The 27,117-nt window shown below is 42.8% G+C and overlaps 1 protein-coding gene across 1 annotated transcript in view; it reads right to left on the bottom strand.

The window, feature by feature from the left end:
• The window catches only part of NFXL1 (nuclear transcription factor, X-box binding like 1), a 95,383-nt gene that overhangs the window by 6,709 nt on the left and 61,557 nt on the right, over positions 1-27,117 (bottom strand). Inside the window, exons 17-21 of the mRNA XM_054990555.1 lie at positions 24,307-24,473; positions 22,031-22,100; positions 16,192-16,296; positions 9,407-9,493; positions 5,051-5,104 (exon numbers count right to left, since the gene is read on the bottom strand). Of these exons, the coding sequence (XP_054846530.1) occupies positions 5,051-5,104; positions 9,407-9,493; positions 16,192-16,296; positions 22,031-22,100; positions 24,307-24,473 (483 nt within the window). The remainder of the gene's footprint in view (positions 1-5,050; positions 5,105-9,406; positions 9,494-16,191; positions 16,297-22,030; positions 22,101-24,306; positions 24,474-27,117) is intronic.

Raw genomic sequence — 27,117 nt, 5'->3', positions numbered from 1 at the left:
CCTATGGGGTGTCAGAGCATGTGTGTTTCAGGATACTGTCCTAAGATTTTGGTTGGGGTGCTGATACATCTACATCCAACGATTTTGCCATGCGCATCATCTGCTCAGCGTACAGCTCGTAATCAATAGCAGGTGACTCTCAGACTCCCCCAATATCTCATCAGGGGGCAGTTCGGATGTGAAGCTGGGACTCTGCCCAGATCCGAGGGGTTCTATCTCCGACTCCGACCCTTGTCTTGGCATCAAAGGTATGGCCCCCGGGTATCATGCCAGATTTGAGTTGCACAACCTGCTTTGGGTAGATCTGGCTGCCCCTGGAAAGGGGTACAGTGGAAAATAGTCCCAGTCATGTGGATAGCCGGGCAGAGGATAAGGTGGATACCAAGGTGGTCTCTGGTACCGAGGTCTCTCATCTGAGCTAGACCATCACCTCTGACGCTTGGTCCTATTGGAACCATCGATCAGGGCTACCGACACTGAGCTCAATCTCTGTTTCGATGCTGGAGAAAGTGGCTCTGATAAAGGCGTTGGAACCAGTGAAGCCACATGCTTGCGAGACTTATGCTTAGTCTTATCCTTATGCTTGTGTGGCCTCGAGGTCGCTTCTTCAGGTCCAGTTGGATCCGGGGACTTTGACCATCCACTTGCCGGCATTGAGACCTCTCCATCTAACCATAACACACTGGCCCTAGAACAGGCAGAGGTTGTAGTATCTTGGGACTGAGATCGTGGATGGCTTTGGTCCTTCGGAACCGATGAATCTGACAGTTGATCTGCAGGTGTTGGATCCGACGCTGATGCTTCCATCACAGTTCTAGGATCAGAATGTTTGGCTCGCTCTGCAAGGGCCAATTTCTTGGCTACCAGGATCATGGAGATGGACATCGCTTTATTCCACAACATCGCCTTCAGCCTTGAGGCTCGGTCTCCCTGTGCTTTGGGGGTGAACAATTGGCAATGTTTGCACCGTTCGACCACATGCCCTTCCCCCAGGCAGGCCAGGCACAACGAATGGTCATCAGTCCTGGTCATCTTCGTTCCACAGCCCTCACATTTCTTAAAGAGGGACTTGTCTGCCACAGAAACGGCTGTAGAAGATTTGACCAGCCACGGATGGGAGAAGAGGGAGGGGAAGCCAATTTACCCCTTCGGAAGTCCGGGACTACTGTAAACTATTACAACTATTCAGGACTATCTAAACACTAAACTATTAACTAACAACTAACAACTATTAACAATTACAAACTCTAGCAATCTTACTATAAAAACTAAGTCTCACTGAAAACCCGTCTGCTCCTTGTGGCGACAGAAAACGAACTGAGGGAGATGGGGGGGGGGGTGGCGGCCTCCTCACCGTGTGACTACTTCGGTGGGAAAAGCTGGCTTGGAACGGTCTGCGGGGGAGTCCAACCCCCCCTCCCCATTGGCCTAAAAGCTTAGAAATCCTGATCCAGATGGCTGGTCTGCAAAAGTGCAGTCCCCAGTGTGGGACTGCACTGAAGACCATAGATGAAGCATTAGGTATACTAGCTTGTCTGCAATTCATTTAGAGGCTGGTCTGGTTTCAGTAGAGGCAAAATTATGGATTTCTGCATTCTACTGTTGGTTAAAATTGATTTTTTCACCCACTGGCCTTACTTATACCATGATGCAAGACAGTTTTGTCCCCCTCTTGGAGGAAGAAGGTAGAGGACAAACTGTCTTACTATGGTTTTACTAAACAGTTTATACAGACTTTGGGTTATGCTCAGGCTAGATCCATTCTAAAACAAAGAATATTAGATGTTGAACGACTAGTGGACATGAGCAGTATCAAGAATCCTCTATTTGATGTAAGTACCTCTAATAATTTTAAGATCATATATTAAATTCCTAGAGAATTCTAATCATAGGAGAATTATTGCTCTTTTAAGGTATAATGCCCTTCCCTCAGCTATCCTGGAGGCTAGATTTACTAGATCCTTGAAGAAAGACTGCATATGTGGGATGGGAATTGATGAAACATTAGAACATGGTTTTTTTACTGTAGTTTATATCATAACATCAGGGAAGTTTTTATTAACCTTATTATTAATGCTTATCCAGGTCGTAACAGAATTCTTTTGTCAATTATGTTGGCGAGAAACAATCAAAAGTGGACAGGGATGGTTGCCAACTTTGGGTGGTCAGCTTACTGAATTAGGAGAGAAAGAAGTATAGATAAATTGTATTTTCAATGTTGATATTTTAATTTAATTTTTAGAATATTTGAAACTTTAAACCTCTGTTTATATGGGAATGCGTTCTGTTTTTAACATCACTGTTTTCTTAATTTTTATTTAATTGCTTCCCTTCAAACTGTTTACTGGTCAATTTTTTTATTATTGTTGTTGTTGTACTAGCTTGTCTGGAGATTGGGGCCAGCCCCTCCTCTGGCCTTTGCCATCCCACCATTCCTCACCTTGGGGCCTCACGCTGAAAGAGTGTGCCCCACCAACACCCTAAGCGCCTGCTCTTCATCCAACAAGAATGGTGTCTGTCAAGAAGCAGCCCCCCGGAGTCGCAGGGTGAATGCAATGCACTGTGCTGCCACCAGGGAGAGCTACCGGGACCACCACACTCTCGCAGGTGTCAACAAGGGCCACTGGGAGAGTGGCCTGGGTTATATAAGGTACTGCAGCCCAAGACTGAGGAGGAGATAGTTGGGGTTGCTGCTCTCCTTTGGAAGTGCTCAGAGAGGGAACAGGAGGAGCCCAAACCAGACAGAGGAAAGTATGGGAGTGATGTAAACCCCACCGCTTCCCAAAGCTGATGCCTACAGGGGCACACTGCCTTGCACCCCTGGTTGCTCCCTCCCCCTTCTTTCCCTTTGCAGAACCTCCAAGAAGGGGCCAAAGGAGCTAGCTCTCTGTTAGCTTCCCGCATAGCTCCTCCAATCAGAATTACGTAAGGCTGGCCCTGATTTGGGTATTTTTGTCCACTTGACGAAATGGTTCAAATGTTATCCTGCTTAACCAGCAGCAGCTCTCCAGGGTACCAGAAAGAGATCCTTCATATAACTTTCCACCTGATCCTTTAATTGGAGATTCTGGGGATTGAACCTGGGATTCTGCATGCAGAGCAGATGCTCAGCCACTGGCCACAGCTCCAGCAAATTCACTCCCTTTCCCCAACCCTGCGTCAGTAAGATCTTTCGCTGCTGCATGCCTTCTTCATTACCCTTTGGGAGCCCCTATTCTTTTCTTGGCCTTTCTTGTAGAACCAGGCCTTCCTAGTAATATTCTTGAAAGTGTACCAAGGTGGTAATGAGAACATCTCATATGGGAACAGTACAACATTCTGAATATTTACATTTCTCAACAGAAGCAGTTTAGAAACACTATTCTTCATGCTATAATTCTACTTAAGTGTTTTACATTTTTCTCATCAGCATAGCTAAAAGTCAAAGCAAGGCATGAAAAGTACATTGGCCACAGATGTGTTAAACCAGTTTAAAGTTACCCTGGAGGCTGATATGGTTTTATTCAGAATGAAAAGTTATGGCTTTAGTGCATGCTTGTACTTGAGGAGTCATCTTCCTATGTATGCACAATTTGTAAGATGGCTTTCTATCATGATCTGTTTAACTCAAAATTTTCCATGAATAGCTTGAAGGGGGAAAAGAGCACCGGAAGCCACTCTTTAGTGCACGCTAGCATTACTGTGGGTTTGACTTGTGCATCTTAACTAAGGGCAAAAGAAATGAGGAAAAGGAAACCAGTGACCAGCTTTTCCAATGTTTTTTCACCTTTACTTTAAAGTAGTTTTGTATGGCTGCTAATCTGATCAGGAAAGCTCCTATTGTACTCCCCCACCCCCACCCCGGAAGTAATATCAGGAGTGTAAGGGTGACCTAGATGAGGAAAATAGCAAGGAGGTTACACTCTCTCTCTCTGTGTGTGTGTTCAGTGCCATGTTACTGATCAAAGGAGCAGTCCCTAAACTACTTTGAAGCGAAAGAAAAAAAATTGGACATCCTACTTTACATCAGTTTTGGCTCTGAATAAGGGTTATTTCAAAAACATCTTAAGAGTTCTGTTGGGAAATACTAGATGTGATCTTTCTTAATCACTTAAGTGCTAAAGTATTTAAAGGCCAGGAAGGCATGAACACAAACTTCATGTGTGCACTATATGTTTCTTCATGTGTGCACTATATGTTTCAATGTTTTTCATGTAAATCACACAATATTTGGCAAACAGCATATAGACATGGCCTGCCCTTTTTCTATAATCACAGGTGCTTATTAATAGTATTGTGTACTGTTGTAAAAGAAACTATTTTTCATTTTGTGATGAAAGATCCTCTGGTAATACAGCTTGACTTTTCAGGAACAGTGACCAGAATTTGTTGTGTGGCATTTAATAAGAAACCCGAATTGCTTAAAAACCCCAGTTGAACACAGAGTATGCAAACGCAGATGCTGCGATTTGGGTTCTAGATAATAATTACATAACAGAGTTCTTACAGCCAGAGACCTAAACAGATGTTGCTTCACATCCCATTCAAATGGGATACCACATCAATGAAACTTTAACATTGCCATCATCTGATTGTAATTAGTGTATATTTTATGAGTGAATTTCTCTTTAAATTCTCTTTTAAATCTATTTATGGTTTTAATTGTATAGATTAATTCTAATATGTTTCTAAACTGCTGTAATCCGCCCTGAGCCCTTCGTGGGGAGGGCAGAATAGAATTCCAAAATAAATAAAATAAATAAATTTTTAATGCAGAGAAACGTAAACCATTATGCAAGATTGCTACCTTGCGTAAAGATTACTTTGGTGAGATTTTAAAAACTTGACTATGCCTATGATAGCAGACCAACAGAAGCAAATCTGAGTTTTGTGGTGCTACACCTCTGAAGATGCCAGCCACAGCTGCTGGTGAAACGTCAAGAACTACAATGCCAAGACCACGACAATACAGCCCGGAAAACCCACAACAACCATCGTTCTCCGGCCGTGAAAGCCTTCGACAATAAATCTGAGTTTCTTCCAATGGAGCTAAAGAAAAGGTGACAGGTACCTGTTGCCTCCGTTTCTCCTCTTCAATCAAAGCTCTGGTTTCAGCCTCTTTTATCTATGTGAATATAAAAAAATAGTTAACACAAACTTACAATTTATTGCAGGAATACTATACATTTATTTTAATCTGGAGCACATATTACATGTACATCTGCCTTATAGGCAGTTAGACCTCACCATTCACCCATCTGGTCCAGTACTATTTACTCCAGTAGGAATTCTCTAATGTGAAAGCAGCCACACTGCTGGAAGCATCAAAGCTTCCAGAAGTTGAATTTGGACCTTTCGGCAGGTGAGAAAACTATGTGATCAACCAAGCTATTGGCTTTCCCTTCTTTCATGAGCCCAGAGTTTGAGATAAAGCAAAATATTGCACTCACCATGTATAACTTAGCACATCAATTTGCATCATATAACATTTGGCACATTTATGGAATTTAAAAGTATAAATGCTTTACTTTTCTGCAAGCAAGATAATGAAGAGAGCTGCAGCCACATATTTGGGGGTTTGCCATTTGACAGGTAAGAAAAATAAAAGCTGAAAATAGAAAGCTTTGTAGTAAACAGAAGAAATTATGTGGACAGAAAGTCTCAGTCGCAACAGGACTACTAACATATTTGATATCAAGTTAAACTAAATATAGTTGTATGATTTGCTTGTTTGTATTACTTTTATAACCCTTTCAAAATTTCCTTTGGATTTTTAATTAAGCTCTTCCTTACTTTACCTTAAACTTATACCTCAGGAGGGCTCTGGTTATAACCACTTTTATTTCCACTCACACAAAGCTTCAGGTGTTTTCTACTTTACCTAAACTGTTACCTCAAAAACACCTTCCTTATATCATTGCCTCCCTGACTCCCTCAAAAGGTTTTTGCTGCCGCCCAAAGCTTTTGCCTTAGACTTTCTGAATTTAACTGGCAATATAGGAAGGCTCGATATAGATGGTAGTTTGACAGAATAGTCAGCACATGAGGCTAGGTGTGAAGGGAAAAAAGGATCGGAAGGCTTTGTCAATTTCCTCTCTCTACAGAGCCAGAAAAGATCACTCCTCAGAGGGTTTATTTCCTCTTTGCTGCCTAGAAGGGGAGGTGAAACTGACTGAGTCTTCTGGAGGTGAAGAGGAAATAAACAAACCTTCTGAGGGGCAATCTTTGCTTGCTCTGTAGAGAGGGGAAACTGACAAAGCCTTCTGGTCTGTCTTTTAAAACTCGGCTTCCCGGTTAACATGGCAATTCCCTTCACATGCGTGTCCTCTTATGGTTTAGCTCTCAGATATTCACAAACTGACCCTGGTGCACACACTGTTTGTCTGACTTAGACAGAATGAGGCTCTCAGGCTTCCACACATCCAGAGGAGTTAGCCATATTAGTCTGTAGTTGCAAAATAGTAATAACAACATTCAATTTATATACCGCCCTTCAGGATGACTTAACACCCACTCAGAGTGGTTTACAAAGTATGTCATTGTTATCCCCACAACAAAACACCATGTGAGGTGGGTGGGGCTGAGAGAGTTCCAGAGAGCCATGACTAGCCCACGGTCACCCAGCTGGCTTCAAGTGGAAGAGTGAGGAATCAAACCTGGCTCTCCAGATAAGAGTCCTGCGCTCTTAACCACTACATGAAATAGTAAAGAGTTCAGTAGCACCTTTAAGACTAACCAACTAACTTGTAGCCTAAGCTTTTGAGAACCACAGCTCTCTTCATCAGATGCATGCAGGGCACGAAGAAACTAGCCAGAGATATATAGGTGGTGAAGGGAGGGGGGAGAGGGCGCAGGGAGTGAGGGTCATGTAAATGTAAATCAGTTACAAAAAGTCATGAAAGAGTGGAGTGCACAATCCAGGCTGGGTGTGATCCCTCCCCTCCATGGCAGAATCTGAATGGAATGTCCGAAAGCAGTTACTTCTGGTAATGAGATAACCACTCATAGTCTCTATTCAACCCAAGTCTGAGTGAGTCAAATTTATATATGAATTCCAATTCAGCAACTTCCCATTGGATTCTGTTTTTGAAATGCTTTTGTTGAACTATGGTGACCTTTAAGTCCTTGATGGAATGGCCTGTTAGATTGAGGTTTCTGGATATTGTCATTTTTAATTTCAGATTTGTGTCCATTTATTCTTTTGTGCAAAGGTTGGCTGGTTTGTCCAATGTACAGAGCAGATGGGCATTGTTGGCACATGAGGGCATATATCAAGTTGGAGGATGAGCAGCTGTAAGAGTCACAGATTGTGTAGTTGATGCCATTGGGTCCTGTAATTGTATATTCTGGGTAGATATGTGGGCAGAGTTGGCATCTGGGTCTGTCGCAGGATCTGGTACCTGTGTTAGTGACTCTGTTAGCCAGTTCATGGTCGTTAGTGAGAAGTCGTTTAAGATTGGGGGGGCTGTCTGTAGGGAAGGAGAGGCCTTCCACCCAGGCCTTGTGAGAGAGAGGCATCATTTTACAGCATGGGCTGTAGATCACTGATGATATGTTGGATAGGTTTGTGCTGGGAACTACAGGTGACAGCCAGTGGTATTCTGCTGTGAGTTCCTTTTGGTTTGTCCTAGAGCAGGCTGTTTCTGGGTACTAGTCTGGCCCTGTCAATTTGTTTCCTCGCCTCATTTGGTGGGTACTGAAGCCCCAAAGATACTTGTTGTAAATCTCTTAAGTGAGAGTCTCTTGACTCCTTCTGCTCCTGATTCCAGCTGGGTGAAGTTGGGGGCGGGCATTGCCACCTGCTCTGTTCCTGATCCCGACTGGGTGATGAAAGGGGGAGGGCACTGCCACCTGCTCCGTTCCTGATCCCAGCTGGGTGAAAGAGGCAGGTGGGCATTGCCACCTGCTCCACTCTTGATCCCAGCTGGGTGAAGGGCAGCCCCGGCGCAAGGGTTACTGGCGCCTGAGGCCATCCTCGTGTGTGCGCCCAGACTGCGTGATGACATCATCACGCAGTATCGCCGGGGCATTTGGCCAGCGTGTGGCTGGGGCAGCGCGAGGAGGCCACCCACGCTCCGCACGCCGTCCCTGGCCCATGGCTGCTGTGCCCGCCTGGGGCGTGTGGTGGCAGCGGCGCAGGGCTGGCCGGCAGAGGTGTGGCGCGCGCCTCCGCCCCCAGCACCCACTCCGGCACCCCCTCTGGCCCCGCAGCGCTCGCCTCACTGGTGGCGCCGGCCCTGGTGAAGGAGGGTCTGGCATTGCCACCTGCTCTGCTCCTGATCCCAGCTGGGTGAAGGCAGGGGCAGGCACAGGCCAGGATCCACGCCTGATCCCAGCCTGTGCTTCCCACCGCAGCTTGCTGTTGGAGGGACAGGCTGCCTCTTCTGGGTTTCCTTCCAAGACAGCGCCCTCTGGAGGCGCCCCAGGGTAGGAAGTGAGCAGTCTGGAACACGGTTAGCCTTTTAGATAGTAGGATAAGTCTTCACATATTCATTGCGGATAGAATTAGTCATATTTTTAAAAATTAATTAACCTTTGAATATCTGTATATAAAACACACATACATAGGAATTATCATCTAATGTCACAGATGGTCTTACATAAAAATCTTCCTATTACACACGGAGTAAAAAAAAATCCTTCCTTTAAAAAGCATTTCACACGTGAACCAGTATAGTAGTTAAGATGATTGGACTGGGATCTAGAAGACCCAGGTTCAAATCGTCACTCTGCCATGGGAGCTTGCTGGGTGACCTTTGGCCAGTCACACACACTCATCATAATGTACCTCGCAGGTAGGGTTGCCATGGCCCCCAGGGGCCAAACCAGGAGGGCAGGGGCAGAGGAGTACTCACCTTCCACACATGTGCTCCCTCGTCATGCCAGAAAATGACACCATTCTGAGCAGTTAACTAAGTGATGAAACTTGAGAGGGGGGCACATATGTGCGTACCAGTAGTGAGATCTTTGAGAGGGAACCTGAACAAGTCTGTTCATTTACTGAATTATACCAATCACTAATAGATAAAGCAGCACAGAAAAGCCTACTTAGGCAACAAGATGACGCTGCCTCTCTCCTCATGAACAGAATCATGGCTCTACTGGCTGGAAAAGAATTTTTTCCAAGCAGAAAAGACACTCCAAATTCTGACAAAAAGACCGTGAAAGACATGAATGATGGTTAGAACATTATTCTGCCACAGCATGCTCACAGCATTAACAATTTATGGTAGACAAGTAATATTACAAATAGTCCTCATTAAAACAAAACAAAGGCAAACCATTTGACAGGTGGCAGCTTTTGAACATGAACATTCGATTTAACGGCATTCTGGTTTTTTGCCTGATGCTCTTGGAAAATACTTCTGCGCTTGTTTTTCTTTCTTTAAATACTGAGAATATATAATAACCACAAGAGAGACATTACCTCACAAGCTTTCCGTTTCATTTCCTTACACACTGTGTCACATTCTAATGAAACTTGGCTTTCCTGAACCTTATTGCATGGCAGCTCCTACAAGCGAAAGAAAATCCCAGTGAGATCCCCAACAAGCTCTTGTTCACAGGAGACAATTGAGAAGCTTCCGCAAGGCCCAAGCTGTACATTTGCTGCTGGACTTCATCCACAAGCAGGCATATCTCTGCCGTTTTATAGCCTTCAAACCTAATAAAACTGGATAGACCATACCGAACTCTGACTTCATAGGGAAGCCCTTCATGCAGAAGGCACTGCCTTATTATCTCCTGAGAAGAACTGGAACCCAGTTTCCTAGTGCCTGAAAATCTTACCTGCCACCACCACACACTTCATTTCAGCTTTAAGTTAGAAATCATTTTGTTGCAAAACTCGAACTCCTGCTTCTACTGTCATGTTTGAATGTGCACCCATACGCCCATGCCAATATTAAGTGTATGGTCCAGAGTTGCCTTGGTGCTGCACCTGGTCTTATGTCGTAGCTGATAAGTACATTCCTTAACCTGCAATAACCACTTCCATTTTCTCAGGCTCACAGCGTAGCTGGCAGCTGCGGACAATCTTTTCTGTTGATATTGTGTAGACTGACCTTGAGTGTCTGAAGTGTTGCATTACTCGGTATCTTGTCTGTCTAGTGTGGGAACTTCAGAAATGTTTCCCAGACTAATTCTGTACTTGTGATCTAAGGGAGAGGAGGTTGGTTGATTATATTGTCCTGTAAGAGCCTGAAGCTTTATTCCTTTCAATGAGAAGTTACCAGGCTCATCTGCCTGTTACTTCATGTACTCCTATGGACCTGTGTATATGTACAAGATCGAATTCCCGAATAAAGATCATTTAGCCAAGGACGTGTGTCATGCTGAAGTGACCCAGGGATCTATCTGCCATAACCTGACATCCATAGTCTGACATCTACTTGCAGGATGATGGAAACTGGTTATCACTAATACAATTTAACCCACTAGAACATTATCAGAGATCACCACTCTGATGTCTCTTGGTTTAGTCTCTGCAGTATTATGAATGACAGTCTTTTTTACTCCATAAAGAAACTATTACTTTGTCCTATTCTGATGCCCAAAGTAGGACTTAAAAGTAGGAGGGGAAACACATGCTGGGTACTTAAGCATCTTGTCTCTGTGTCACAAGACTTTTCTGCTTTCGGTTATATTTACATAAAGACTGATTCTCTTAAAGTACAGTACAATCCTATGTTTCACTGGGAAGTGAAAAGTTGCTTTTCTCTGGGTGTTGGTGAACAAAGAAATGCATTAAGTGTATGTCATCTAGTTGGACTGCTACAGGGCTATTTGTAAAGCGCCTTGTGGGCCTGTTGGATGGGAAAGCTAGAGCTATAAATCAATTGAAAATGCACTGTGCCAAACCATATTCCTCACCACTATCAATTTTATGAGCTTGTTTCCATAAAATAAATACATACCTGGACTGCTACCAGCTGCGTCCTGACAACTGACCAATGATATAATACAAAGCAATTTATTTTGCTATTTCCCAAGAGTTTGAATGCATCACAGATTAATCCAAAGAAAGCAACCTTTGCATTACGAATGTTACATGGTTAAACAATATGATACATTTTTGGTCTGTTTAAACAATCCACCTATGTTCATTACATTATTTGTGTAAAAACAAAGTGCTCTTTTTTGGAGTAAGAGGATTAAGGTAATAACTACATTTTTCCAATGGGAAAAAGAATGCTGAGACACAAAGTCACCGGACATGTGGCTGCAGCTTAAACAAGCAGCTATGTGGTCAGTCTTTGCCCTTCCTGTTTAATAGTAAATTTAAAATAACTTATCTCCACAAACGTATTAACAAGTATAAAATGAAGGTTACGACAAATGGGAGACAGGGCACCAGTTTCTAATATCTATACTTAATGAACTAATATCGTAGTACTTAGCATAATAAGAAGCAAAACAAAGGAAAGAAAAAAATTAAAGAGATGAAGATGGATATGATACAGCATGAGTACTTTTTGTCTGACAGGTTGATATTTGTCACAATTCTCATAAAAAAACTTCTGCGTAAGTTAGCCAAGTATCTTGAAAAAAGGCCCATTTTCTGTAGCCTGCAAGAGTAGACCCTCTCATAACTAGGTAATGCAGCAAGATCAACGGTCTATAGGAGGCTGAATGGTGGATATAAAGTGTGGAAGGCCTTCCATGCCTTCAATACTAACTTTTTGGCCATCAAAAAAACTAGAAGAATCCATATTTTGACCTACTTGACGATTCCCCAAGCTTGGAATGTAGCCCACTAGGGCATATAGATCTGCAAATCTCAGTTCCATCTCCAACACTATTCTAATAAAAACATCTAGCCCAAAGTTACTGATAACCATGCAATCTTATAGCTCTTTTATTATTGAACTAGTAACAAAGCCCATTGTGAGGAAAAATACAATGGGCTCTAGAAAGGGGAGGACGGGCAGGTGGGCATTGCCTCCTCTTCCGTGACTGACCCCTGCCGGGTGAAGGCAGGGGGGATAGAAATTGCCACCTGCTCCACTACTGATCCCAACCGGGTGAAGAGGGGTAGGCATTGCAGCCTGTCCGCACCTGATTCCAGCTGGGTGAAGAGGGGGACACTGCCGCCTGGCCCACACCTATCCTGCCAGGCGAAGGGGGACAGACATTGCAACCTGCTCTAGGTCTGATTCCAGCAGGGTGAAGGTGAGGGCAGGCATTGCCACCTGATCTGCATCTGCTCCCGGCCGGGTAAAGGCAGGGGGTGGGCACTGCCACCCGCTCCACTCCTGATCCTAACTGGGCGAAGAGGACTTGGACATTGCCTCCTGCTCCATGCCTGATCCCAGCCAGGTGAAGGTGGGGGACTGGCATTGCCACCTGCTCCATGCCTGATCCCGGCCATGTGAAGGGGGGCAGGCATTGCCACCTGCTCTGTGACTGATCCCGGCTGGGTGAAAGGGGGTGGGTATTGAAGGGGGCAGTCATTACTGCCTGCTCCGCATCTGATCCCGACAGGATGAAGAGGATTGCCACATGTTCCACTCCTGATCCTGGCCGGGTGAAGGGAGGGCGGGCATTGTCTCCTGCTCTGCACCTGATTCCGTCCAGGTGAAGAAGAGTGCTCACTGCTGCCTGCTTTGCATCTGATCCCAACAGGGTGAGAGGGGGTATTGCAGCCTGTTCTGCACCTGTTTCCAGCAGGATGAAGGGGGAGCAGGAATTGCCACCTGCTCCGCTCCTGATCCAGGCTGGGTGAAGGGGGGCATTGCCACCTGCTCTGTGTGTGACCCCCACCCAGGTGAAGGCAGGGGGGCAATACCACCTGATCCGCTACTGATACTAATTGGGTGAAGCGGGTGTGGGCATTGCCACCTGCTCCATGTCTGATCCCAGCCGGATGAAGGGGCGGGCATTGCCTCCTGCTCAGCACCTGATTCCGTCTGGGTGAAGGGGGTGGGTATTGCTGCCTGCTCCGAATCTGATCCTGACAGGATGAAGTCGGGAGGCGAGCACTGCCACCTGCTCTGTGTCTGATACCAGACGGGTAAAGGAGGGGAGGAAATTGCGTCCTGCTCCACTCCTGATTCCAGGTGGGTGAAGGCGAGGGGGTGGCACTGCTGCTCCCTCCACGCCTGATCCCAGTTGGGTAAAGGCAAGGGATGGCCATTGCCACCTGCTTCGCTCCTGATCCAAGGTTGGGGAATACGGGGGGGGGGGGGGTGGACACTGCCACCTGCTCAGCTCCTGATCCCAACTGGGTGAAGGCAGGAGGTGGGCATTGCCACCTTCTCTGCTCCTGAACCCAGCTGGGTGAAGGTGGGGGTGGGCATTGCCACCTGTTCCGCACCTGATCCCAGCTGAGTGAAGGGGGGTGGGCATTGCCACCTGCTCCACCCTTGATTCCAGCTAGGTGAAGGTGGCAGGTGGGCATTGCCACATGCTTCACTCCTGATTCCAGCTGGGTGAAGGTGGGAGGCAGGCATTGCCACTTGCTTTGCTCCTGATCCCAGCTGGGTGAAGGCGGGATGGACATTGCCACCTGCTCCGTGCCTGATCTCAGCCTGGGCTTCCTGCCGCAGCACACTGTTGGAGGGATGGGCTGCCTCTTCTGGGCTTCCCTCCACAGCAGCACCCTCTGGAGGCGCACCAGGGTAGGAAGTGAGTTGTCTGGAACACGGTTAGCCTTTTTATATTGTAGGATTGGGACTGTGGCCACATCTTCAGCACTTCACAATATCAGATGTCTATTCCCCCAAAAGCCATAATTGGAAGACCAATTTTTGTTGAGTCAATCCTTTAAATCTTTCATGTAAATTTTTGTATTTAATTTTGGTGTATTTTAGAAATGTATTTATTGATAGCCCACAATACTGTGGGGACTATGTCATCTTTGTCAGGCTATGGATGACAGGCTATGGCAGATAGACCCCTGTACCATTACAGCAAGAATCCAGGCTCTTGGTTAAAAGGTTTTATTCAGGAATCAGATCATTTCCACAGATATGTCCATAGGGTTACTTAGAAGCAAGGTAAGCACCTAAGCAGTAAGAACAGGTTGACAGGAATAATGACATGTGGGAAAACCACTCTCCTTAACAAACACATTTACTCCTCCCCCGTCTTATTAGAAAAACAGGACTTTTGGCGCGGACCCATCCTGAGAACCTTTCACATATTTCTACTATCAAGTCTAGACACTGAGAAAGCAGGAGATCAAAGTTGAAACATAGTAATTTATGGGAGCAAGCAGTGTACAAGGTCAGAAGCACTGAGGGCTTTCAAAGTCATTAGATAAGATACCTGCAGCTTCAATAAGCCTGTGAAAGCAAAGCAGTTTTGGCACGGTTAATATGACATCAAGTTATAGCATGAAACATTGGTTCAGAACAACAGGTCAGCATCAAATGATGGCATGGATGGGGCACAGACATGACAATCTTGTTGACGCATTTGGAGGTAGGAATTAAGGCATGTGACTTAGACTGGTTTAAATCATTCCTTATGGATAGGACTGTTATCATCAGTGTGGGTCTTGTCCTGTGGGGTTTCACAAGGCTCAGTCTTGTCCCCCATGCTATTTAAACTCTACGTAGAGCCCTTAGGAGAATTCATTAATGGTTTTGGAGTTGGCCGACAACATCCAGCTCTATAGGCCTTTAAGCAAATCACCAAGTGATGCTGAAGAGGTCCTGAGCTACTGCCTGGTTATGGAGGCTAAGTTGAAACTCAACACTAATAAGAGAAAGATGATGCTGAGAAGTAAAGTTGGGAAGGCTGAGGTCTTGAAGGATGTTGTGCTTCCTACATTTGATAGTGTCCAGCTTAAAGGCAACTCAGAAGCTCCAGTTTATACGGAACGCTGCAGCTCAGTTACTGTCAGGAAATAGGAGGAATATGCACATTACACCCATTCTGCAGTCACTCCACTGGTTAACAATCAATTACCATGTTTAATCTATGGTATTGGTTATCTCCTACAAAGCCCTTAATGGCCTTGGACCCACATACCTGCAGCATCACCTCTCCTATTATGTTCCACTGCAATAGTTTCAAAGCCTTCTGAAAATGCCCTCTGGCAAATGGGTATGATGGGCAACAGCCTGCACTTGTGCATTCTCTGCTGTGGCCTCCAATCCAAATCTACCTCTGAGCTTCCAACAATTTCCACGGACTAGATAAACACTTGTTTAATTCTCTCCCATTGACATTACTGTGACTTTGAAGCGCCTGATTTTGCTTGGGACGGCATTTTCTTATGTCTACTTAACCAACTAACTGCGTAAAATAAAGGTTACTGAAAATGTTTGATAGTCAAACTTCATCCAGTGCTCAAAAGGAAAAGAACAAGAAGAGCTAAACCACAAGCAGAGGTTGTTTAGTGGTTTTATTACTCAGGTACATATGTGAGAAAGAGGGCAGGAAGAAGAAGATAGAGAAGGGTGGGTGAGGAAGAGAGACTGAGAAGGCAAAAGATGGATGAAGAGAAACGAACATGAAAAAGAAAAAAGAACACTGAGAAGTGATGTTGGGAATGATCAGAGGTACATCTAAAGAGGCTAAAGATTTTTTACACAGTTTAATTTTTATACTTTATATTTATAAATATGGATCGCTTTTCTATAAAACCTCAAAAAAGAACACAGCCTCTGCTCAGTAGTTTTTCCTCTTCAGAATACTGTAAGTGCATTGAACAATGAAAATCACGCTTTCTGGCAAAGAAATTAATAATGTCATGTAAGGGGAAGTCATTTATCCATTATATCGTCTACTTCAGGGGAGATGATGACACCAGAGCTGCCCTGAGACTTAGAAACCTTGTTCTGTAAAACGCATTAGAGATTCACAAGTTTAACAACTGTTCTAGGTACGACTTTTTATGTAATTATATATGCCTTTTCCTGATCACTGGTCAGGAAACTTATTTCCTCCCTTTTGTCTGGATCAGCCACAGTTAAGTTGAACTACAGCACATATTTCCCAGCAGTGTTGAACATATTTAAAACAAGTAACTGCATAATTGCCAATCTGTTTTTGAAGGCTCTGGTGTTTAATTGAATGTGTTTTCCAGTCAATCCTCTAATTCTTAAAGCCAGAATCTCCACTAGCAAATTGTTTCACCATTGAACTTACGGAAGCATTTTGCTTCACATCAATGAAAATCTAGTTCTGTGGAATCAAAGGTTACAATCAAGTCTTTTTAAAGAAAGAAAATACAGTTTTTCAAAGACCAACATGAAGTTTTACCTTTTTTATTCTCTTGCAAGGACATCTGATCTTTACCTTCTGATTACAGTTCTGAGGGCAGTCACCTGGATGGCAGATCTCTTTGCACCTGTGACCACAGGACAACTACAACACAGATAAATGCTTGTCTGAAAAGAAGCAGGAATCCACCTCTGAACTCAGCATAGCACCACATCCACTTACGTTCCCCATATAAATAATGAATGCTCTGTTTGTTTCATTTTCCTTGGAGTGCTACCACTATTCAGTTCTAATACTGCAAGTTATCAGAGACTATGGGTGTCAAAAGATTCTCTGTATAACTGCTTTAATGAAATAAATATATATTTATTTGTTTCCTGTTACACAATCGTCAGACCTGCTCTTGAAGGTTTTGCTTCTGCTGTATTTATTTCACTTTCCATGCACTGCCTCAACTGTATTTCATACCAGGGAAAATGCAACTCTTTTAGCACCCATCCGACTTTACATTACAGTTAGTAATCAGCAGCACTATTTCCAGCTCCGCTTCCAATACACAAACACCATCGTGGGAGGCCAGTGACTCTTAGTCCCGGTGAGGACCTGTGTTGGTCTACAGTAGAACAACACAAGTCAAGTCCAGGAGCACCTTAAAAAGACCAGCAAGATTTTCAGGGTATAAGCTTTCAAGAGTCAAATTTGCCTTTGTCAGATAACATATCTGATCTTATCTGACAAAGAGAGCTCTCTGACTCTCAAATGTTTATACCCTGAAAATCTTGGTCTTTAAGATGCTACTGGACTTAAATGTTGTTGTTCTGTCTAATCCAAATCCTTTTAATTAAAAGAAAATACCCTCCTTCTCTTGCCAATTTGTGAAGCTTCAGCTGTCATCTCAAAGGACACATTGGCTTTTATGTGCAATAAAAAGACATGATAGAACCTGATCTCCATTCTAGGTGTTGCAGCTATAAATCAAACTGAAGTGGAATGTCAGCTAATACAGAATTTTGCTTCTTTTTGCAAAAAAAAAAAAAAACTTTTAAAGTAGCTTTCATTCCAGCAATGCCCTTCAATACTCTTCACTAGAGATGGGCACAAACTGAAATACGAACCAAAGTTTGTGACGAACCAGGCTGGTTTGTGGTTCACGAACCAGTGGTTCATCAGAGCCCATTTCTGACGAACCGCCATGAACTTTAGACTGGTTCGTTTGGTTCATTTTTTGGTTCATCACTGCAGATAGCCTGGTGCCAATCAATCAGTTTCCTAGGCAATGGCATGGACTTCCTGCATACCTTCTGCTGACCTGGAAATGATGACTTGCTGATCTGGATATGATGTTTTCATGAACTGGTTCGTGAACCAGGGCAAGTTTGTGAAAGTTCATGGTTTGTGGTTTGTGAAATGTGATGAACCACGAACCGCACGGTTTAGTTTTCTTCCGGTTCATGCCCATCTCTACTCTTCACCTTAAGTAAGAAATTCTACTATGTGATTTGAGATACAGACAATGTTTGGAAGACAAAGCACCAGCAGTTGTATTCAGGAAGCATTTCTTCAGAAATAAACTCATCATAAGAAGGTCAGATTGGTTTTCAAAGGATAATGTTCGGATTTCTCAGATTCTATTGTAAAGATTCTAAACATTATGAAACTATTTCTTTTGTTTTAACTGAGAAATAATTCTGTAACTAATTTTTTGTTCTGATATTTGAACATTTTTTTCTAAAAAAGTTAAGCACCTAAATCTTGCATTTGATTTCATGATTTTATACAGGTACTTTGGTTCCCAGTCTGCTGAAAGAGAATGTATCTGGAAATCTTCATTTTAAATGGGAATTCTCATCTGTGAACTGCCATTAGGAAATATCACAGGAACTATAATTATTTGGATATTTATGTCTGTTTTTCAAATTTAATAGCAGCTGCAAATGTATTTTTCATATTAATAAAACTATATATATTTCTATAGATAGCATTTTATAAAATAACCAGATAAGGAACATTTATTGATACAACTATATGTTGTATATATCGTTGAAGGCTTTCATGGCTGGAGAACGATGGTTTTTGTGGATTTTCCGGGCTGTATGGCCGTGGTCTTGGCATTGTAGTTCCTGACGTTTCGCCAGCAGCTGTAACTGGCATCTTCAGAGGTGTAGCACCAAAAGACAGAGATCTCTCAGTGATCAGATGGGAAAGCTTATGAAAAAGCACAACCTACAAACAGTATTCAGACCCACCAGAATAATACAACAGATGCTACAATCAGCAAAAGACAGTAGAGACCACCTCACCTCTGCAGGAGTATACCACATACCCTGCAGCTGTGGACAAGTTTACATCGGGACCACAACGCGTAGCATCCAGACACGAATAAAAGAAAATGAAAGACACTGCAGACTTGGCCAACTTGAAAAATCAGCAGTGGCTGAACATAGACTAACTCAAACAGGACACAGTATCTTATTCCAGGACACTAAAATACTGGACAACACTTCCAACTACTTCGTCAGATTGCACAGGGAAGCCATTGAAATTCCTAAGCATAAGCACAACTTCAACAGGAAAGAAGAGACTTTAAGAATGAATAGAGCATGGTTTCCAGCCCTGAAAAACACCAGGCTAACAACATACTCTACATCTTACAATAGCCCTGCAGAGAAGATTAGCATATCAAGCACCAATCCATATGCAAAAGAACCTCCTCAGGATACAGTGAAGCATTAGCATTCCATTAGCATTCCACACCCTGGGAAACTCTTACAGGATGACGCAACCCAAACCCACCTTCCTGAGTAGATATAAATTACCTGCCAACATCTTCTCCACAGTTTGACACTGAGAGATCTCTGTCTTTCGGAACTACACCTCTGAAGATGCCAGTCACAGCTGCTGGAGAAACGTCAGGAACTACAATGCCAAGACCATGGCGATACAGCCCGGAAAATCCACAACAACTATATGTTGTATAGTTCTGTCAACAGAACTACATGTTGTATATATAGTTTATACAACTATATGTTGTATATATAGTTCATACAACTATGTTGTATAGTTCAGACATTGTACTGTCAAAGTTTTTATATAATGGCAGCCCCATCTATGGGCTGACTGAAACATCTTATGTATACATCTATGACACTCAGGAGGACACAGCAAGCACTTGGGATCCAGGCACACTCCCCAAGACAGATGAACTCCCTGAGTAGGGCACACTTGTGAAAAAATGTAAACAACAATGGCTTTGCTTTCAGGAGTGCTGTAAAGACTTCTGATATGATGTCTGTGAAATGGTTTGTACTTTCGTAATGTTTTACTTTGTTCGTTAACAGTGTTGTATCATAACCTGGACTCTGACAGCAAAACTCACTAATGCCACGATTCAGCTTTAAGAGTTTCCAGCTACGGTATTTTTAAGTTCTGAAATAGGCATAGCATTTTCCTTTTAAAAACTTTAGTTTTTACATTTGTAGTACAACCATTTTAGCTACAATACCCTGAGTTTTCAAGTCTCTGCAATGGATCCAGTGAGCTTCTTCACGCAATCTCACCTAACTTTCCTTCTTACTTCAGTTCCCTTCTCACATGGCTTTTGTCTATGAAGCTCCAGAGTAGTCTTTTTGGTTGTCAAAGGGGACATGCTCATTCATTTTTCACCAACAGAAAAGCTGGTTGGCTCCAACTCGCAGTGTGAGATTTTTTTTTGTCATGCTAATAACTGATTAGAGCAGGATGCTTTATTTCATGATGTTTGGAGGATTCTAAGATTCTAACACAATGATGACTAAAAATCATGTGACAATGTTACCCATAACAACATTTCATTAACTAAAACAACTTTCCTCTGCACAAAACACAATACACTACCCATTTTTCTCCCTGCATCACACGGATATATTGGTAAAGCAAACCAACACTGCAAGAAAATCTGAGAAAACAGATTCAGGACACGACGCCTTCTAGGCTTGAGCTAAAATTTTATAATGCATTCTGCATATGGATTTAACTAGTCGTGCAGAGTGTTTGGTTCCTGCAATAAAATAAATCTCTTGTAAAATGCTTAAGCTTTTGAGTAGTGTCTGCAGCGGTATCAAACTATGCTCACTCCCTAAAGCAAAAGGGAATGTGATTCAAAAAACTAACACTTGTCCCAGACAGTGAAAGTCCTTTCTGGGTGATGTACTACTGTAGCCAAAACAAAGTTCTTATACCTGCCAATTTTTTATGGAAACATACATTTTTAAACCATCAGACCAGATAATTAGATTTTTGCAATTCCCTATAGCAGTATCACATTCACAATTCAACAGGCTACAATTAGCATCAGTTTTGATATAAAGGTTTCCTTCCAGTGTCTGAAAGCTATAGGGCTTCTCTCTCTCTCCCCCAGGTGCATGCTCTCTCTCTCTCTCTGAGTTCATTCTGTTGGTTTGGTGATATCGGAACAAGCATTGTGCTTGTGCATTGCTTCTTTTTTTGTGTGCCCAGCTTGTTACTTCCACGTTAGTACAAATTATAGTTTCCTGAACTGGCAAATTATGGTTTCCGCTTGCCTTCCAAGTCAGGATGCATGCAAGGAAAGGAGACAAGTGATGCACAGAAGTCCAATACTTTTTCATGAATTAAGTCCATGTAATACAGAATTAGAATGAAACATTGTGAAAGTTCTAAACTCACAAGAAAAATCAGGCAAGATAATACAAAATTTTCAAAAGATATAAGGGTGGATGGTCCAGACCATGGGCAGGCATTGTGTTTCAACTGAAGCACAATGAGTCATCAATATTGCTAGCTCTGAGGAAAAGACTGGAACGGACTAAACTGAAATAGCAAGCATGTTAGTTTGCTACGTTTGCTATAGAACAGATAGGTAATTACTCAGAAGGAATATACCCAGTAGCAACCTTGTTCACCATCTCTCCTAACTAAAACTTTGAGGTATTTGGCTCAACTGAATTTTTCCTGTCAGAAAATCATCATTCAACTTCTTGCTAAACTATCCAAGTACTCTTATTATTCAAACAGAGATTTAGTCCATAAAACTGGAAGTCTGGAGAGGACCAGGTGGCAAGCTAGTCCAATTCTTTGACTGAAGCAGAACTCTCTACAGAGAACTTTCCCCCTCTCTCCCTAATGGCTGAACATCCAAAATCAAGAGGAGAACTGCTTGGAAGAAGATGGCTTACACAGAACTTTTAAAAACTGTAATGTTAGCTTCAAGTGAGACAAGATGTTTGGCCCTGAAAAATACAGATCACCGTCTGAATGAAAAACAAGAGAGACATCAGAATACTTCTTTTTTGTAGAAATCTAAGTCAGGATGTGGCCATAGGCACAGCTGCCACCCACACAAATGCACAGGGTTCCCCCCCCCCCATATTGTTACATGTTTGGCTATTCTGACATTTCTATATTTTCCCTGCAGAGAAAGGATATAAAAGGTGACAATTGATTGGCTCCATCCAGCTTCTATGAAAAAAAGGAATTTTGCCTCCAAGAAAAATTATGTTGGGGATCATGGGATCTGTATAGACAAAAGCCATGCGGAACAAGGGTTGTAGTAAGGAGAATTGGTGAAAATTGGCAAAAAAAGCTGGCCGGATCGAACCCAATATTTTTCTTTACTCTTCTGCAACAGTTTATAAGGGTTAAGTGTGAAATGTAAAAGTCTCCCCCACTAGACAGTCTTTCACAGTGAAAAGTACGAATGCACACGCACATGAGAATGCACTTTTTTTAGCAATTCGTGTTACACAGGGATCTGCAATGGCAGAGTTCAGTATGTTAAAGCAATTATGAAATAATTTTTAAAAATGAGAGAATGGCTTTGACAGCCCTTGAATATTCCTGAAGTATTATGTAAGCTGCTTACCTCTTTTGGACACTGGTTTTTGCAGGAGCCGAGTACATCCTTTTCTTTTAAACCAACACTGGTGATTTTTCTGATTAGACAATTTGAAAGGAGATAAAATAAATCAATGCATAAGTGACAAACTTTTCACCTTTTAACTATTTCCAAAGTAGTAGTGGTGGTAGAAAGTGCCTTCAAGTCATAGCTGACTTATGGCAACCCCTGCTGGTTTTTTCAAGGCAGTAGTTATGTTGATTTATTGCACACATCAAAAACCTTTTCCATTTCATTTAGACTTGTTATTTACAAGTTCCTTCCCCCCTTTTTACATCAGTGTAACAACATATCATGCAACCAATAAAGCAGGCTCTAGAGAATAAAAACATATACCACAACAATTCTGTCTACCTTTAAGGTGTTGTGGAACTCTTGCTTTATCTTAGTTAAGTGAGTCATAATCAGTAATGCTTTTATACTTCAACAGCCTGCATTATACTACCAATATTCAACTATACTAATGCTTGCCACCATATACTTGTTGCAGTGAAAGAATGAACAGTGCATATAAGCAACTTCACTGCTTCTTATTTAGTTGCAAAATAGTAAAAAATCCAGTAGTACCTTTAAGACTAACCAACTTTATTGAGGCATAAGCTTTCGAGAACCACAGCTCTCTTCATCAGATGCATCTGACGAAGAGAGCTGTGGTTCTTGAAAGCTTATGCTACAACAAAGTTAGTTAGTCTTAAAAGGTTCTACCGGACTTTTTACTATTTTGCAACAAAAGACTAATACAGCTAACACCTCTTATTTAGTTAGCTTTCTAATGATAGCCATACTCATGATACAGATCTCACCATGGGCCAAAACTTGATGTTATGGCAGTACAACCCATTGTGTTACCATGTGGGTTATGCAGATTTCCTACATCACAGGGACTGGTGAGTATTTAAGTGCAGCATGAGCTGGCAGGCAAACTGAACCCTTTCCTGAAGCCTGCGTTCTCTAAATTCATTTGTCCCCACTGGGCTCCAAGACATGTAACCTCAGAAAACAGATTTCTCTAGACATCAGAACAAAGAAGGGGAGACAGAGCTAAGCTGAAACCGTAAGAAAGAAGCCAAGACCGAAAATCAGTGAGTAAGGAGGGTCTGAAAGTCAATCCAAGTATTACAGCTTGTGATTATCCTATCGAAGAAGAAAGTAGGAAGCACCATGACAAACTAACACCAGAAATGTTATGAGCACATGAAGTGCATTAAGTCAATACGCACTCCAGTCTGAGTCATATGATCAACTTATTAGCTACAGACAGGAGGAAAGGGTTGTTCACCCAGACCCACTGGCTGTTTTCACATGCCCAAACAAGCCAGGGTGTGAACATGCCCTGAAAATCCTTGTGCATGTGTGCTCTCTCGCCTCAGTCACGGCAACTAAAGACTTCCTGGTTACTGAGAAGCCACTTTATTTCATGACACTGAACTGTTCAAAATGACAGATAACAGTTTGTTCGATTGCCTACAAGTCAGAGTGCCAAACAATGATTAAACTGTGGTTTGGATCTTAGTTTGTAAGTGAGAAATAAACAGCAGTCTGTTATTTTGTTCAATTCATATTTTACGACAATCTGAAGTTTCTTAGCAACCAAGAAACCTTTAATCTTCATGCTGTGTGTGGATGGAAGATGGAGGAAGCCCATGAGCCCAAGGGCTTCCAAAGCTCATTCTCCAGTTGTTCAGAAGCAGCTTCACGCAAAATGGGAGCTGCAGCATAAGAGTTAGCAAGGTAAATGCCCAGTACAAGATGGCAGCCCTCCGAGATAACATTCCCCATTTCTTTCTCTGCTAGCATTATCTGGAATAAACATTTTTTTTTGGCAATCAGTGAAGGCAGACCACCCAAGCTAACCGAAGTCAAACCCCAAGAAACCACATCTCAGAGCCAATCTATCAGACATATGGTGAGCTCAAATCCCTCTTTGGACACAGCTGTTACTAAATACAACCTAGAAGTGATGGGGCAGTGCCCTAGCTGCCTGACCTGGACTGGACCTATGCATATTGGACTTCTATGTGTACAAGCCCCCGTTTCAACTTGACATCTGATATGCATCCTGTATAATGGGTGGGAAAGCAGATGCTAATCTGCTGTTCCACTTAAGGCCTTAAGTGAGACTCTTGCTGTATCGATTCTCAGAAGAAAAAGGGGAAGGAGAAAGAGAGAAGATAAACCACCTGACACAGCATGGTACTTCTTTAACTTTCAAAGCTGAAGCCAAGTCTCCTCCAACTACATACATGCATTCGATGTACAGGCTTGTGAGTCTGCAGTGACACTTCATCCGGATCAACTGGGCACATGGTAAGCATTCTCCAGGGTGGCAAGGTAGAGGGCATGAGTGAGGGCAGCCAGGTGGGCGTGGCTTGGAACATCCTTCTTCACACTGAGAGCATTCTTGACTTGCCTAATAACAATACAAAGCCAAAAGATAGAATTATTTGGTCTCTGGACAATTCGACAGTTGAAGGACTAATTTTGTTTCCACGGACTACGAAAGGGCATGATTGCTCCAAGAGACAAAATGCTGATGCCTGGGTGGAACACTGGAGCTGCACCCCAATAGGGTCAAGAGGTGGAACCCAGGCATCCAGTGATGGAGTTTACAAAAAAACACTCTCTTTATCTGAGGTTTATGCCTCTCCAAGTATTTGCAAATCCCCTGCCATCAGGCCCCAAATCTATACATACCACCCGGTTGGCACTGATTGTCCTTATACAATTCAGGCTCCAAATCCATCACAAACTTAAAGTAAGAACAGAGTAGACGTTTAAAGCAAGAAAGCATATCATTCAAGCAGCAGAACACAGTCTACATATCAAAGTTACATGTGACACATACATGCAGTAGACTAAGGAATTAAATGCAAACATATTTTACAGATGCAAAACACTGAGGCATGAAGTCTCTAATCTAAAGTAAGAGACTCAACAGGAAACAGGACTCATAACCAGTGATGCCACCAAAGTTCATGCTCCCCAGCTTGGAATTTATATTGTAACAGTTCTTAATGCTTGTCTACAATCCAAGGTCAGTATTATAAATCAGAAAGTTCTTCTCTGGCTTGTAATCAGAAATGGAGAAGAATTCCCCTTCTCCTTTCCTCATTTTCACTTACCTGTCTGTTGCTGCAAGATTCGAGTCCAGTGGCAACTTGAAGACCAACAACATTTTCAGAGTATAAGCTTTCAAGAGTCAAAACACTCTTCATCAAATACAAGTAGGAATGAAGATCACTGAATCTTTATGTTCCACTACAGTCACCATCATAAACACACCAAACAATCTACTGTCACAACTCTGTCACAACTGCTTCTGTTCCAATCCTAATTCTTACCTGCTAGATCTACAACAGACATTTTTGGAATTACAAAACCCACATGTAGAAAGGAAACAGACTGACAAAAGCTAGAACGATACCAAGGGATAACCCGCTTCAACACAGGCCCAAACAAAACAACAATAGAACACCACAGCTCTCAGCTCAAACCACTTCCACACATCATTAATGACCTGCAACCTACACCGGACAATGATACCCCTCTCTCACAAGCATTGGGAACGACAAGCCTCCTGACCTTAAACAATTTGTCACTCACAATAAGGTACTTCCTAACATGAACACAGACTCTGGGACCAGGGCCTACAATAAACTAGCATGCCACCTCTGTCTCCATGATCACTCCAACAACACAATCACTGGACCTAATAACATCAGTTATACCATTCTCAGGTTCACTCACTTGTTCATCTTCCAATGTTATATACACTATCCGGTGTCAGTAATGCCTTTCCAATTCTCTACCTTGGACAAACAAAGTCCCTGTTCAAAAGAATAAATGGACACAAACCTGACATTAAAAACTACAACACCCCCAAAACAGTGACACAACGTTTTAATCTTCCATGACATTCTACTGCTGACCAGAGTTCATTCACAAACTCAAAAAATGCCCCCCCAGCTGAAGACAGATCTCACTACAGATGCTAATTTCTGTTTTAATCAAGCTTTATTGTCCCTTTGCTTTCTCACTCTTTTCTTTGCAACACTCCTCCTACCTCCTGAGTGGGATAATAAAGGCTCAGGAATCTCCATTTCTAATTTTTTTCTGACAGAGGAAGCTTTACTCTCAAAAGCTCATACCCTGAAAATTTTGTCGGTCTTTAAGGTCCTCACTGGACTCAAGTTTTGTTGTTCTACTGCAGACCAATACAGCTATTCACTTGAAACTGTCTGTTGTCGTGGCAGCAACCCAGAGGTAAGAGTCTACTTTCACCTCAAGTACCTAAAATATTATTTCAGAGGTACCTGAAATGTGATGAATCTAGGGAAAGGTGGGTCACAAGTTATTTGGCATTAGAATGTAAGAGCCCTGGGGACTGTATTTGCTAGAGTTCCAGCACACTGGACCCTGACCAAACAACATTTGATGCGCTGGGGTGGGCAGGAGATAAGGAAAGATGAGAAGGGGAGGAAAAACTCCAAACTTCTCAGCCAAGTAAAGCTAGGCTGCACCAGACAAACTGCCCAATTTCACTGGAGCAGCAGCCCCCTTTTTAAATGGGGAAGAGGTACCAGCAGAAGGCTGCTTGGGGGGGACCCAACCCCCCAAGCCCAATGCAAACACATGCAAAATAAATGGGAGAAGTCAAAGCCAATGGGAAAGCCAATCACCCCGGATCCTCCCTACTAGCCCCACAAAAAACATATGCACTCTTCTCCCCTCCAGAATGTATATGACTTTGAAAAATCCAGGAAGCTGGCAACCTTATTTCCCTTTGCTTTGTCTCTCTCTCTGTCCTACACTCCATATCTATATCTGCCTTTTTCCGTTTAAAGGAATAGTTGCATTTTTTTCAGCCTTGGTTCTGCTCTCCATATCATAATGACATACATTACTGATCCAGAGAGCAATCCTAAACAGATCTACTCAGGTTTATTCAATGGGGTTTACTCCCAGAAAAGAATTATTAGGATTATATTGTTAAAGGGTTGAATTCAACCAGCTTTTCTGCTGCTGTAAAAGGGAAGAAAGGAGACCCACTTGAT

The sequence above is a fragment of the Eublepharis macularius genome, chromosome 10 (genome assembly GCF_028583425.1).
Source record: "Eublepharis macularius isolate TG4126 chromosome 10, MPM_Emac_v1.0, whole genome shotgun sequence".
In the NCBI taxonomy this organism is placed as follows: domain Eukaryota; kingdom Metazoa; phylum Chordata; class Lepidosauria; order Squamata; family Eublepharidae; genus Eublepharis; species Eublepharis macularius.
The sequence above is the reverse complement of the archived record's forward strand: the minus strand, read 5'-3'. Positions and strand labels throughout refer to the sequence as shown.